The sequence below is a fragment of the Cricetulus griseus genome, chromosome 7 (assembly GCF_003668045.3).
Source record: "Cricetulus griseus strain 17A/GY chromosome 7, alternate assembly CriGri-PICRH-1.0, whole genome shotgun sequence".
Taxonomy (NCBI): domain Eukaryota; kingdom Metazoa; phylum Chordata; class Mammalia; order Rodentia; family Cricetidae; genus Cricetulus; species Cricetulus griseus.
The window spans coordinates 60,887,486-60,901,708 of NC_048600.1; the positions used below are offsets into that span (position 1 = coordinate 60,887,486).

At 43.9% G+C, this 14,223-nt stretch overlaps 1 protein-coding gene across 3 annotated transcripts in view; it reads right to left on the minus strand.

The window, feature by feature from the left end:
• Itk (IL2 inducible T cell kinase) overlaps positions 1-14,223 on the minus strand; it is a 64,421-nt gene that overhangs the window by 8,544 nt on the left and 41,654 nt on the right. For all 3 annotated transcript variants that reach the window (XM_035447973.1, XM_027425285.2, XM_035447972.1), the window contains exons 9-15: positions 9,753-9,835; positions 8,373-8,503; positions 7,911-7,985; positions 5,817-5,988; positions 4,344-4,560; positions 2,870-2,934; positions 2,666-2,784 (exon numbers count right to left, since the gene is read on the minus strand). In XM_035447973.1, the coding sequence (XP_035303864.1) occupies positions 2,666-2,784; positions 2,870-2,934; positions 4,344-4,560; positions 5,817-5,988; positions 7,911-7,985; positions 8,373-8,503; positions 9,753-9,835 (862 nt within the window). The remainder of the gene's footprint in view (positions 1-2,665; positions 2,785-2,869; positions 2,935-4,343; positions 4,561-5,816; positions 5,989-7,910; positions 7,986-8,372; positions 8,504-9,752; positions 9,836-14,223) is intronic.

Consider the following 14,223-nt stretch of genomic DNA (forward strand, 5'->3'; position numbering starts at 1 on the left):
ATGTCATAGCCTCCATTCTGAGTCTGCACATGGAGGTACAAGTATGGCTAGCATTCTGAGCATCTTTGTGAGGCCCTGCCTTGACAGTGTCTGTAGCTCCATCACCCACAGAGAGATGGCCACACACTGGCCCTAGCCATCTTCTATACTTGTGCAAAGACGATGCACAGAATGATTTCCCCCAAAGTTCATTCTGTAACTTGTACCCAGTTAACAGAGTAATAGCCAATCCTGGAGATGGGGTGGAATTAAGGAACTGATGAGAAAGATTCATAATTAACAAGTTCTGGGTTCCGTTAAAGAAGCTAGAAACAAGGATGACTTATAGTTGACACGTTTTGGGGGGTTTTGGTTTTTTTTTTTTTTTTTGACACCATATCTTTCTATATAGTCTGGTTGGCCTGATATATGTACACCAAAGATAACCTAGAATTCATGGCCATCCTGCTACTTCCTACTCCCACAGGCTGGGATACATCCTTTTAGAACTTGCTTATTTTATTATTGAATTGAAACTAGGCTTCCTATGTGTATCCTAGGATGCCTTCCTCTTGAGTTTAAGAGCCTCCTAGAACCCTGGGATGAGTAGGATCATCTAACTTGACTTCGGACCTGACACTTCAGTCACTCTAGCCTGTGTCTTCCTGCCAGCTGCATGTAATTCTGCCCCAGCTGCACCTACCTGATCTTATGGTCGAAGGAGTTCCCACAGAATTTAGAGCATTCCATGTACAAAGATATAAGGCTGTCTTATTTGGTGTTAAATTGAGACTTTCTAGTATGTCTGTGTGATGGTTTGATCAGCAATGGCCTCCATTGGCTCATATTTCACTATTTGGTCATTAGAGAGTCACTACTAGGAGGTGTGGCCTTTTCAGAGTAGGTGAGGGCTTGTTGGACAAACTGTTACAAGAGCTGCCATAGTGGGAGGGCCTAGGCCCTGCCCCAAATGACTTGACAGATTTTGATGGGAGGGATGTGGGGTCCCAGGCTCTGGCTGTCAACAGCGCCAGGAAACTCTGGCCCACTATTGTATTGTTAATGTCAGCAGGGCTACTTTTGTTTACATGGCCTGAGGGTAATATGCCTCTTATTTGCATCTGTATGTGCCTAAGCATCTATATAGGCCCTCACCTGGGCGGAGGGCAAGAAGTAAGTGAGTTAGGACCGAATGGTGAGGAGCGAAGTGGGTTAGCAGAGAGAGTAGAACAAAGAGAGAAACGGTTGCCTCGTAGTATTAGCAGGATGGCTAAGAGACACCAGAAAAGATGACTAATAAAGAAATAGCTCTAGTTCCACAACATGGAACTGAGAGCTCTCTGAAGATGACAAGATGCCTGTGTTTGGTCTTTATCACCATTGGGTTCCTAGAAGCTTCCAGGTTTACACACCCCGACTCAGGTAGAACCTCATGGCTGTCGTGGTCTAAGGCTGAGACATGCTGGGCCACGACAGAGGGAGAAGGAAATTAGATTGTTTCAAATTTAAATCTAATGTACAAAATCATTTCTATTTAAATAAAATGTATAAAATTGTTTCCAATTTAAATAAAATTTATGAAGAAAAAAAAAAGTTCCGGGTTCTTGGGAATGGGTATTCTACAGTGTGAAGAAAATTCTATCACTGGTTCTTATCCTGGGATATCTGATTGGTTAGTATGTCCCTTGCTTTGTGCCTTAGTAAACTTTTCCTAAAGAATGGCAAGGTTAACCTGAAGCAGTTTCTCTCCAAAGTTCCCTCTTTACAGCTATCATCGTATCACAGAGGTTATTTGGTACATTTTCATGTACACTGCTACATGCAGAAATTATGATTTAGGCTGACATCAAACCCAGCAAGTCACTTAGCCTTTCCTACATGCTGACATCATCATCCATCATCCATCCATCCATTATAGCCCACCAACTGTAACTGCCTTTGTTATCCCTCTAACTCAGTAACTCCTGTTTTCTGGACACAACTGAGCTTTTACACTTTATAGTCCCTGTCAAGGACACAGCTCACCATGAGTATTTGAATGGAGACATTTGTCCAAGAGGTACATCCTAGAAAGGCCTTTCCAGACCATACTAGTTAAAAGAGACCCCCCCTCCACCCTAAATACTCCCTGTACCATTGCTGTTTTATTTGATTTATAACACTAACTGACCCAAACCTGACTGAATTTTCTAGCTGCTAGCTTGTGTGATAGTTGTCTGTCTCCTCCAAAATTTAGCTTCAGGAGGACATAAGTCTCTTGTGCCCTGTGCCCTCCTGCTCCTCAGCACCTTGGAATTCCAGTAGCCCTGGAATATATCAGACACTCAGTAAAGCACTGTTGAGTAACAGATGCTTACTGAGGACTAAGTATAGAGATATGATGTTGGACATGGCATGGTCCCGCTTTCAGAGGCTTCATATTCTAATCCCCTGACTCCTCCAGCTTCCCAGATCACAGAAGTGACCACAAGACTTTTCCCCACTCTGATCTTTAATTTCTTAGCTGTTCCAAAGATCTCTAGAAACAAATGCAATAATAACAGCCCCATTTGAACACTTCAGGCTGATCCTACACAGGCCCTCAGTGGGTTCTTTCTCCATTCAGGGGAGAATTGTTGGCATTTGAGAAGAAAGAGCTGGTCCACAGTTCCAGATTGCACAGGGGTGGGCTAAGGATGACACTCACCAAATGACCACACATCCGACTTGCTGCTATAGCGACTGAAAGAGAACACTTCTGGGGATGCCCACTTCACTGGGAATTTGGTGCCGGTGGAGCTGGTATACTGATCATCAAGGACGAACCTGGGAAGAGGTGAGGAAGAGGTCAGAACACTCCAAGATTGAGTGTCATTCTTCAGAGTCTGCTGACGCTGAATCCCTGTGTTACCTTGTCATTCCGAAGTCAGACACCTTGATGACTTGGTTTTCTCCCACCAAACAGTTTCTGGCAGCCTAGAGGAGAGACAGATAGGCAAAGGAGAAATGAAAGCTGTGGGGATAGCCAGTAGCCGAAGAATCTCCCACTCTTAATGTTTGCCGTGCTGCTGTACAAAGGCAGGTCAAGCATCCCCAAAACCCTGCTGAGCTAGCAGGAAATTCTGCCAGCTAGCTGAACATTGAAGCCCCTTTCCCAGGATGAGGAATTTATCTTCAATCCTGATCCTAGTTATTAGAGAAATCCAGTGTTGTCCAGCCAGTGATTCACTGGGATGCAGCCTGATGTGGATAAGCAATGCTGACATGGATGCTGACTGCAGTGTCTCCCTAGTGATTAGTATGAAAGTGTTCGGAAACTAATCCTTTTAAAATTACCCTAAATAGGGGGAGTAGCGGCCACTCTCAGTATCTCAGAAGGCAGTCTTGGAAGAGCCCTGGGAGACTGGAGACTAGATGGGCTCACACTTCAAAGTGTCTCCATGTGCACCTGGGGACTCACATGAATATTCATGAACCCCCACCACCATAGGTTCCCGGGCTGTTTCTCAGGTTATCTAGTGCCATTTCAGTAGAAAAGCTGTATTTCAGTCCAAGTGCCCATCAGTGAGAGAAGGGGTAAAGAAAGGGTGGCGTGTATAGCCCGGGGGGAGGGATTTATTCAGCCATAAGGAGGAATGAAATGACATTAGTTGCTAGAAAGTGGGACAGAGCTGAGGATCATCAGGTTATAGCTACCCTTAAGGACAAATAGCATGTGTGTTTTATCTCATACGTGGTACCTAGATCAAGAAATAAATACAACATGCAGGCAGAAATGAAGAAGGGAGTCAGGGAGATCAGGGACAAAAGATGGTACAGGAGAGCTGAATACGATCAAAGCATATGATATACACTGAGGAAAAGTCATAAGCGAACCCCTTACTTTGTACAATTAACACATATAATTAATATGTTTTACAAAATAAAACTGTCCTTGCCCATTTCCTTCATTTTTCCATGGGGAAAAACGAGGCACAGGGAGACTAATAAGGAGTGATTGTAAGTTCCACTTTGGAAGGACGTGAACTGAAACTCAAATGCCAGCACTCAGGAGGTGGAGGCAGGTGGATCTCAGTGAGCTTGAGGCTGGCCTGGTCTACAGAATGAGTTCTAGAACAACCAGGACTGTTACACAGAGAAACTCTGTCTCAAAAAACGAACAAGCAAAAAAGGACTAGGGTGTAGTTCAGATCTGAGTACTCCTAAAACACGTCCCTACTAGGGACCTTCTGAAGTGACTGGAGTAAGAAGAAGCTGAGAGGAGGGGAGGCTACATAGGGCATGTCATTTAGTGATGCTTTCTCAGTTTTGGTAGTGCTACGTTTCAGGGGAAGATGTTCCTTTGTCTGTTCTTGCAGGTGTTGGCCCCAGGCACTTGGTCATACCAGGTCTCTGTGGATGACACAGGCCTTTTCCAGGTAGGCCATGCCCTCACACACATCCAGGCACATGCCCAGCAGGGTCTCTGCAGCAAAGAGTCCCCGTTGACTTCGAAGGTAATCAGACAGGCAGCCATGTTCCATGAACTCAAACACCAGGCAGATGGGGGCTTGCTCCAGGCACACCCCATAGAGCTGTACCAGTTTGGGATGAGAGAGTTTCCTGGAAGAAAAAGGCAAGAGAGAAGATGACCTAAATTCAGTCTTGCAAAAGTGCTGAACATATTGTGGCACTAAGGTAGATGAAAGTCACTTTACCTGGCTCTGAGAACAGAACCAAACCCCAAACCCAAACCAAAGATGGTCATGGAGCCAAGGTCTGAGGATAGCAGGGAGTTAGCTGGTATGAATGAAAATGGACAGAGGCCAGTGTGGGCCAGATGGGAGGAGAGATGGAGGGTCAGACCACACAGCAGGTCCTCTAGATCATGCTGAAGTGCAGCCCCATGCACGTGTGTGCATGCGTGCATGCGTGCATGTGTGTGTGTGTGTGTGTGTGTGTGTGTGTGTGTGTGTGTGTGTGCTCGCGCCCATGTGCCAAGGTTCAACGAGTGTTCTTGTGGCACTGTCAACCTTTTCTTTTTAAAATTTTTTCTTTTGAAAACAGATGTTTTCTTCTCACATAAATATATCCTAATTATGGTGTCCCCTTCCTCTGCTCCTCCCTGTTCTTCCTCCCCTCCCATCTGCGTCCACTCCATTTCTGTCTTTCACTAAGGGATAATAATAAAATATAATAAGACAAACAAAAACTAACATTAGAGTTGGACAAGACACAAACAGAAAGTAAAGGGCGCAAGCAAATGCACAAGAATCAGAGACCACTTGTTCACACACCCAGGAATCCCATAAAAACACTAAGGTAGAAGCCATAGTATATGTGCAGAGGACGTGGTACAGACTCATGCAGACCCAGAGCCTGCTGCCCCAGTTTCTGTGAGTTCCTATGAGCTTTGCTTACACTGATTTAGAGGGCCTTGTTTTCTTTTTATGGCAGTAGTGACGGATGTGTACTATGTGTGTGCTGTGCTGATCTCTTAGACCTGTAGTTACAGATGGTTGTGAGCTACAAGTGCTATTAACCACTGAGTTCTCTCTCCAGCACCCACCTTTTCATTTTTAGAAAAAGGATCTCATTGGCCTGGCAAATTGACCAGTCAAGCAAATAGGCTGGCCAGCAAGCCCAGGACCTGCCCGTCTCTGGCTCCCAAGCACTGGAATTCCAACTACAAGCCACCATGCCCAGCCATTTTTGAGTGGCTGCACTTCACCAACTGAGCCCTAATGAGGTTTCTGCTTTTTCTCTCTCCCTGTGCAGTAGGTTCTACTACTGGGGCATGACAAACATCAGAGTGGAGCTTATGAACACAGCCCAGAGCCTTTTACCCAGGGTGCCTGCACACCCCTGCTTTAACTCACATCATGACCTCGGCCTCTTCAATAAAGTCCTCCTCTGACATCGCCCCTTCCTGAATGGTCTTGATGGCCACCTTGTCCTTGTTGAGCCAATAGCCAAGGTGCACCAGCCCAAATTGCCCACTGCCAATCTCCTGCACAAAAGTTAGCTCTGAGGGGTGGATCACCCACTTCCCTAGAACAGAGAAAGAGAGGGAGGAAGTGCTTTTAGAGTGTGTAATTAATAAGGTATAGGATATATACACAGTTCTATCTAGCCTATGGCTATTATAACTCAAAAATGGTGTACGCTGATATAGGTAATTACTGTAAGGATGTTTTTGAAACTGTCATAATGTGGGAGGGGGTATGGAAAGAAAAGGAAGATGATGTAAAGTATGGTAAAGAATACAAATAAAAGGATCATTATAAGGTCCTAACCCTTTTAATTTAATTATTTTATTTTTTAGGCATATTTCTTTTTCTCTTGAGACAGAGTCTTACTGAGTCTTATTATGTAGTTCAGGATGGCCAGGAACTCACCATCTAGCCCAGACTGGCTTCAGTCTCCAGAGTACACAGAGGCTTGCAAATACCATGCTTATACTTTTATTGCCATTTTTTTTTTGCAGTGTTCATTGATTCACTGAGAGTCTCTCTGTGCTCATAGCACTCTGCCAGGCTTTGACTAGAATGGAGCCTGAAAAGGTGGCTTCAGAGGGGACTTGCACAGAGGCACAAGTGAGCTGTTTCTAGTGAGTCTCTTTTTTTCCTTAAAGGTTTATTTTTATTTATTCCTTACATGTATGTGTGTATGTCTGTGTGAATGTAAGGCACACAAATGCAGGTACCGGCAGAGGCCAAGAAAGGGTACTGGATCTCCTGGAGTGGGGTTATAAGTGGTTGTGAGCCACCAGATGTGGGAGCCTGGAAATGCACTTGGCTTCTCCGGAAGAAAGTAAGCACTATTAACTTCCCAGACATGTCTCCAGGCCCAGGGCAGGCTCATGATAAGTGTTTAATAAACAAGTGAAAGGACTCAGGCTTAGATTTTCCTGCTGATAAAGTAAGAGGGCTGACCAAATCATCTCTGTGATCCCATCCGGCAGGACCCTTCAGGATTTAGCAACACTAGAATAGCTTTCTTTCAGGAGGAGCATAACAAACATAATAGCCAGGTGCCTATCAACCTGAGGTACAGACCCAAGAGCAGACAGCACTGAGTATTCCCCGTGTGCCACACATGCTGCTGGCTGGATAGAAAGAGTCCACAGGAGTGATTCTCCAAGTATTTCCCTGGGTCTGAACTACCAGGCCGCTTGTTTATAATGCAGAGCCTAAGGGAATGTCTTGGTAAGCAGGAAGGAGTGTCCTGGAACCAGCATTTTTGATAAGTGTTTGGGAAGATTTTGATATACACTGAGGTTTGAGAACTACCAAAGGATACAAAATGAAGATTAGATTAAAGTCTCCTTTTCAAACAGCACAGTTTGGACCAAGGGACTTGAACTGAACACAGTGCCTCTAAGTTTTAGGTAGATAATCGAGGAGGGAAACCATTTTGGAGGACAGACATCATAGTAGGACCCACGGCCCTGGAGGTACAGGCCCTAATTAAAGGCATTAAGCAAACTTTTTTTTTCTGGTGCTGGGGATTGAACTCAGAACCTGATTTATGCCAGACAAGTACTCTGCCACTGAATTAAAGGCCCAGATCTCAAAAGTTAACATTATACTATGTAAATACTTCTAGAGGCTGATACCTCTTTGTCCCTTCAGGAAACCCAAATCCAGCAAGTTAGATTATAACAAAAGTTCCAGAAGGTAGATAAAACACAGTGCCAATGGTTTGTTTTCCAACATTTTCCAATAGCACTTAGTAAAGTGCTCTGTATAAAGTAGGTGCTCAATAAATGTTCTTGGACATTGATTTGGTCTTCACAAATGTGTAAGAACACACACATTTCTTACACAACTGCATATGATCATTATCCTACCATATCTCCAAGTCATCTCAAGCCTGTAGAACAGTTAGGCTAATGGCAAATCCTCTTAGAATTTGTCTGGGATATTTAGGTATGGGTGTTTTAGCTCAATTTCCCAGCATTTGCTGCTTACCATATCTTAGCCCTGCTGTCACTGGGGCTTTCTGCCTCCAGGAGCACACTGGGTACCGGAGTCGAGTAACCAAACCTAGGTTGGCAGAAAAAACAAAGACTGTGGTTAGGGCTTTGCTATAGCAACTGTCTAGGTTAAATCACCAGGAAAGGAATGATATGTGAAACAGCTACTTTCAAATTCCAAAGTTCCACCACTGTTTTCACACAGCCCTTAGAGGGTTCTTAACCACATGGCAGCTGATGTTATCTCTGTGATGTGCAGAGCAGATGTTTCTGGTGGTAGGCTACGGGGATCCTAGAGATTTGGAACTTTGTTTGCTTCTGTTTTTGTTTTTATTTGCATCTTGAATTACTAGTTATGGCCAGCTTGTGCAGCATGAAAAACCAGGTGGGAACTTTGTCATTTCTTCCCTCGTTTCCTTGTGAGGGTCCCCTTCTGGCTTTGTCCCCTAGAACTTACCTCCTCCATTGTACTGGTGATACTTGATGAGGAGAGGGATGGAGTCAAACACATACTTCTCAGCCACATAGTATCGCTTGGGGTTGTCATTTGTTTCTTTGATATGATAATGTTTTATACAGGGGTTCTCACTTGAAACAAATGAACACACAGTCATTACCAAGAAGCAATACTGACACATAAAGACATCAATGTCTTGGTATGGAAGCTCTCCCCAGGAGGACAGGTGCACGGTATTTCAGTGTATGTATATGCATCAGCTGGCACTGGTGCTGATGTTGTATTAAGAAACAGTTTAAGGCTGCATTTGGACATGAGGCGACAGTGCTGAGATGTGTTGGTGTTGGTAATACTTCACCCACCGCCACAAAATGTGGGAACAGCACTGTATGTGTTATGAGTACAAATGGAAACCATGCTGGGGTCCTCCATCCCACCCCAGACTGAATGGCTGTCATCAAGCAAATTGATGATAAATGCGGGTGAAATGTGTGTGTGTGTGTGTGTGTGTGTGTGTGTGTGTGTTTGGGAGAACCAGCCTGATGGGGAATGCAAACTAGGGCAGCTGCCATGTAAATTGGTAGGGAGGTTTCTCAGAAACTAAAGATAGAACTACCATGTGCTCCAGCTATACCACTCCTGGGGGGTGTATCAAAAGGACTCTGAGCCAGAATAGCATAGGGACTTTTTTGACCATGCATGTTTATGGCTGGACTATTTACAATCGTCAAGATACGGAGTCAGCATAGGTACCCCTCGTTAGAGGAATGGATAATGAAAATGTGGCCCATATATACACTGGAATTTTATTTAGCTGTAAAAAAAAAGCAGAAATTAGGATATTCACAAGTAAATAGATGGAATTGGAAATTGCTATGTAAGCAAAATAATCCAGACTCAGAAAGACAAGCTTTGAGTGCTTTCTTTTAAACTGGAATCTAGCTATATAAAACACACACACACACACACACACACACACACACACACACACACACACACACACCCGGCTCTCAAATGGTAGTTAGTTTCACCAGCAGACCAAGAGTTGGCATTTGTCTATTTCCTCCTCTTGATAACAATACTATATGCTAATACTATATGCTGACATGCTCACCAAATACAGGGGCAAGGATTTGATGTCTTCAGAGCTCTGCCATCGGGCCTGGCCATAGCCAAGAAGAGGATCCAGTGTCCACTCAGCTCTGTCTGTTATTAAATCTCTTCAGTTCTGCCCTTAATCTCTGGGCTTTATTTTGACAGGGGCTCTGGCAGAAACCATGTGAGTGAGGCTCTGCATGATGAATGGGTGGACCTTGCTGTGCCTAAGCTGTCACATAAAAGCAGCTGTCCCTGCTCCTCTGAGCCAAGTGAATGACATACCTTATGATGGCCTTGGTGAACACAGAGACTGTGTATGTCCCGGGTATCCTGGAATCTCGGACCAGGAATGCTCCTTCTTTACCCTGGATCGGGGAGAAAGTATGCAAGTTTAGTAATCTCAAAAACCAGGCTCCTGCACCCGGCTCCAGCTTTTTGCTTGTGGAAGGAGGAAGTGCTGAATGGCATAGAGGAGGCTTTCTGTTGTAACAGCCACCATTTCAATTACACATTTGGCAGTTGCTCATGTGAAGTCCTACACAGATAGGCAGACAAGGGCCCTCCCCCTTACTGTTCACCAGGCACCAGACTCATCAGACATTTCCCAACCCTCCCCACAATTCCCGAGTCTGGACACCAGTATCCCCTTTGGCAACAAGCACAGTGAAGTGGGTGCCAGAGGGAGTGAGTGAGTGGCTTTTCTCTGGGTCTACAACTAGTAGGGACTGGAGTTTGAGCTTTGGCACCTGAGCAAATTCCATGACCTTTTCTTGCTCCACGATGCTCCAGGTGATCTCCTACACCTGTTCAGGGACACAAAACTTATCCTGAAAGCTTGCTGAGTTCCTGGATGGGGCTTTATTTCTCAGATCCCTCCCACAATGTTGATTTCACTGGTGGGCAGGAGGAAAAGAGTGCTGGAGAGAGGCAGGGAGAGGAGAGTACATGGCGATTTTGCCTGCTCTGATGGAATCAGCAGAAGCAATGGGCATGCCAGTTCCTATATTCCTGATGGGAACTGTAAAACCTGAACTGTTTTCAGAACTACATCCTCAGCTCTTCTCCTACTGGTGATAAACATATGCAGAGCTTGGTGATTATGACTTACTTAAATTACACATCTTGAGGGCCACAAGTGAAGGTCAGAATTGGAGAGGAACCTTATATGGAAGCCGTATGGTTTATATACACAGGGAAAGTAGATAACAGAAGCCCCTCCATCCTTCCGTCTCAAAGGAGAGTTTCTGCGTAAACACAGGAACACACACACACACACACACACACACACACACACACACACACAGAGAGAGAGAGAGAGAGAGAGAGAGAGACAGACAGACAGACAGACAGACAGACAGACAACAAGATGATATGCATTCTAGTAAGCATTCTGACTATAGATTTGCCTATTGTAGACTTTATTTTTTTGGTAAATGGAATCATATGTGGTTTTCTATGAGTGGGTCCTTTCATTTATGCTATTGTTTCCAAGGACCACCTAAGTGGTGACAGGTATAAAGACTCCACTCCTACTTGTGGCTGAGTGACATTCCACTGTAGGGACAGACCACAGTTATTTTCCATTCATCAGCTGATAGTCACCTTCTGGCTGCTGGATTGTTTTTCTCAACAGGTTGTTTATGGTATTATCCACACAAGGTAGGCGGGATAAATTGTCTTCAATTTTGACTTTTTGCCTAATAATGCAGCTTTGGATTATGGCTGCTGGGAATGTGATGGGTTAAACTTGAGACAGGAAGAAACAGCCTTCAAGCAGAGGCAGATTTTATCTGGTTATGTCATTTATTCTAAAGGAAGAAGCACAGACCAAAGGAGCAGAAGTTCACCAACTATCTGAAGAGTGTAAACACCTCTTATCTAACCAATAATATCAGATTGTTTGTTTGGGTGTTACTCTTTCAAAGAAGTGACTGTGTTTCTGTAAACAAGCCATGACTATAGCAGTCCTCAGCTGTTAGGGAGAGTAAGTTGTCTATAAACACAAGGTGAGGGAGAGGGGAGGGTCATGGTCAGGTCTGCAGAGCATGGAAAGCTCTGCTTCCCCCAAACACCTTCTTTCTCCATTGCATTTGCTGTGGGTGGCATTTGGTGAAAGCCACATGGACTCTCATTTGAGCTGAAGCAGCTAAGAGTTTGGAGGAAAGCGCATGCCTTACCACACTTCCTGCAGGGAGCTGAGAGGTAGACACAGTCACACAACCACTGAAGAAGGTTGCAGAGGGCACTGACTTGTATAATGTTGCCGGATGGGGCTTTACTTCCTCTCAACACAGTCAAGATCTCAGTTTGCTTTTTATTGCTCCACTTAGAAAAATACAATACAGCAACAGTAGAAAACATTATGTCAAGAGGTAAAATATGTGTATGACCCTGGTGAGATGGGAGAAAACAGTAACTCATGTACTTCCTTATACTGTCTATTTGAAGACACATCCCTGCTGTGGTGAGGCCATGCCACTGATTCACTTTCTGAATGTGGCCTCAGTTTATCAGCCTTTAATACAAAGGAGATAGACCAGGTGGTCTTTGAAGGAACTTCTAGTTACAACAGCTTGTGGTATTGTTAATTCCAGATGTTTCTTGTTAAAAGTCTACATGTCTGTTTTCTCATCTGAAAAATGAACTTTCCAAGACTATTGGGAGACTTGAGTAATAAGCACAGAACAGTTCCTGGAATACAATCCCAGGACATGGACTATTAGGGTTATTAGTTGCCATTATTATCACATGCTGTGGTGTAGCATCTGTTGGAAGCATGCGTTACATTGTTCATCTTCATCTGAGACATGTTTTGGCATGTATGTCCTGTTCATATGATTTGAAGGTGACTTTGTAGAAGGTAATCTCAAAACAAACGTGTGTTATTGTCAAAGACAGGCTGAAGCTTTGTGGGCTTGTCATGCTGAAGTATGATTTAAGAATGTCTCTGACTTATATCTTTCATTCTGTAGGGACTCTTCCCTCAAAGCAAACCCGTTATTAAGTCAACATTGCATTTTTGATGCTATCTCAGAATCACAGATAAGCCTAGGTTAGGCTCCTATCTGAAATGTGGGTCACCCAAAGTGTGAGGTGCTGCTGCATGCATGAAGATAGTTATAGAATACTGCTAACAAGGAACTGACCCTATCTATAGATGGGCTAAGGCTAAGGGGAAATTCTGAGATTGAAGGCAGAATGCAGACAGAACCACTGGAGAGGTGACATTGCACCTTAATGTTTGATCAAGAAAAAAAAATACCTCTCACGGCTAGGCAGAAGTCTGGATTATTATAGGAGGTGTCGGTCAGCTGAAGATCTGACAGAACATGAAAGAGATTCTTTTCCATGTTCCTAAATTAACGTAAGTCACATAATCACTGAATGCCCCTGGAGAGGTTCTGATTGGGTAAGCCTGGGGTTCAGGAGTTTTATTGAGGGGTGTTGTGTTTTAAATTTTTTATGTTTCTGTGCATGCTCTTGCATGAGTTTATATACAGGAGCCTGCAGAGGTCAGAAGTGGGAACTGGATCCCCTGTGACCTGCCATATGGATGTGGGTTCTCTGCAAGAACAGTAAGCATGCTTAGCCATTGAGTCATATTTTTAGGCCTGAATTTGTGTCTGTAAAGCTTCTCCAAGGATACTGATGACCAGTTAGGCTCCTAGATATGGATGTTAACTTAAAACAGAGTAAGCATTTGGTGAACTCATTGATGCAACAATTAATTTTTGAGTAACTACTTTGTGCTAGATATAGTTTGGGGTATCTAAGTGTCCCAACCTGCAGGACATCAACCTGGGGCAAGAGAGTCAGGGATAGGGAATGGGGACAAGAGACGCAGAAAGAACGACCACAAGACAGGATTCTGATCAAGTGGCAAACTTTACTTTTCTCAGGCTAGCTTATATAGTCAGGATATGGGGAGGGGCAGAATGGGTTGTTTGTGCACCAGGTGTTAGTATAGGCAGGATATTAGGAAGTCACAAAGAGGATGTTTGGCAGGGTAAAGAGTTCATGAGTAAGAGGTCCAGGAAGGGGTTACCTAGGTGACTGAGCCTGTGGGTGGAGGACTGGGCCAAGTTGTTTCTTTTCTTGAGCTGAGATTCTAAGGAGCTGCTATGTAAAGGTTAACTATGTGACCTGCCAAGCATGGCCTAGGATCTCATGCCAAGCCCTGAGATTTGGCTCCCAACATCTAAGCATAGTAGAGACAAGGTAAAATGGTAAAATGGTAAAATGGAGAAATACACATGTACATATACAATATAGTCTATAACTACGATGCTTTAGTTAGTAACAAGGGAAACGAATACAATGCACCTCTTAAGAGTCATACTTGTTAGACAAGAAGACTCTGAGTACACTGGTAGAACACCACCATTGAGTCAGATAGCAAGCATATATAAAAAAAGAAAGAGCATCTTATCCCATTCTAAACATCAAGAACCCAGACTAAAGCATGCAACGGCCTTCTGAAGTTTGCCTTTACACTCACCAAAGAAGGAAGAGAGTATTTGGTAAGTGAACTTAAAATATTAGCAAGAATGTCTCAACAGCCTGAGCAAGCAAAATATGTCTAAATACCTCAAAAAATGGCTCAACAACAAGAATTGCTTTCGTTTGTCATTGATGTGGGCTGTTTAAAGCTCTCCACTGACTTTATTATGGATGAGACAGATTGTAATGAAAACACCCTCATTAATCAGCACAATGCAGGGACTTAGTTGTATGCTCTTTGTAGCTAGTTCTT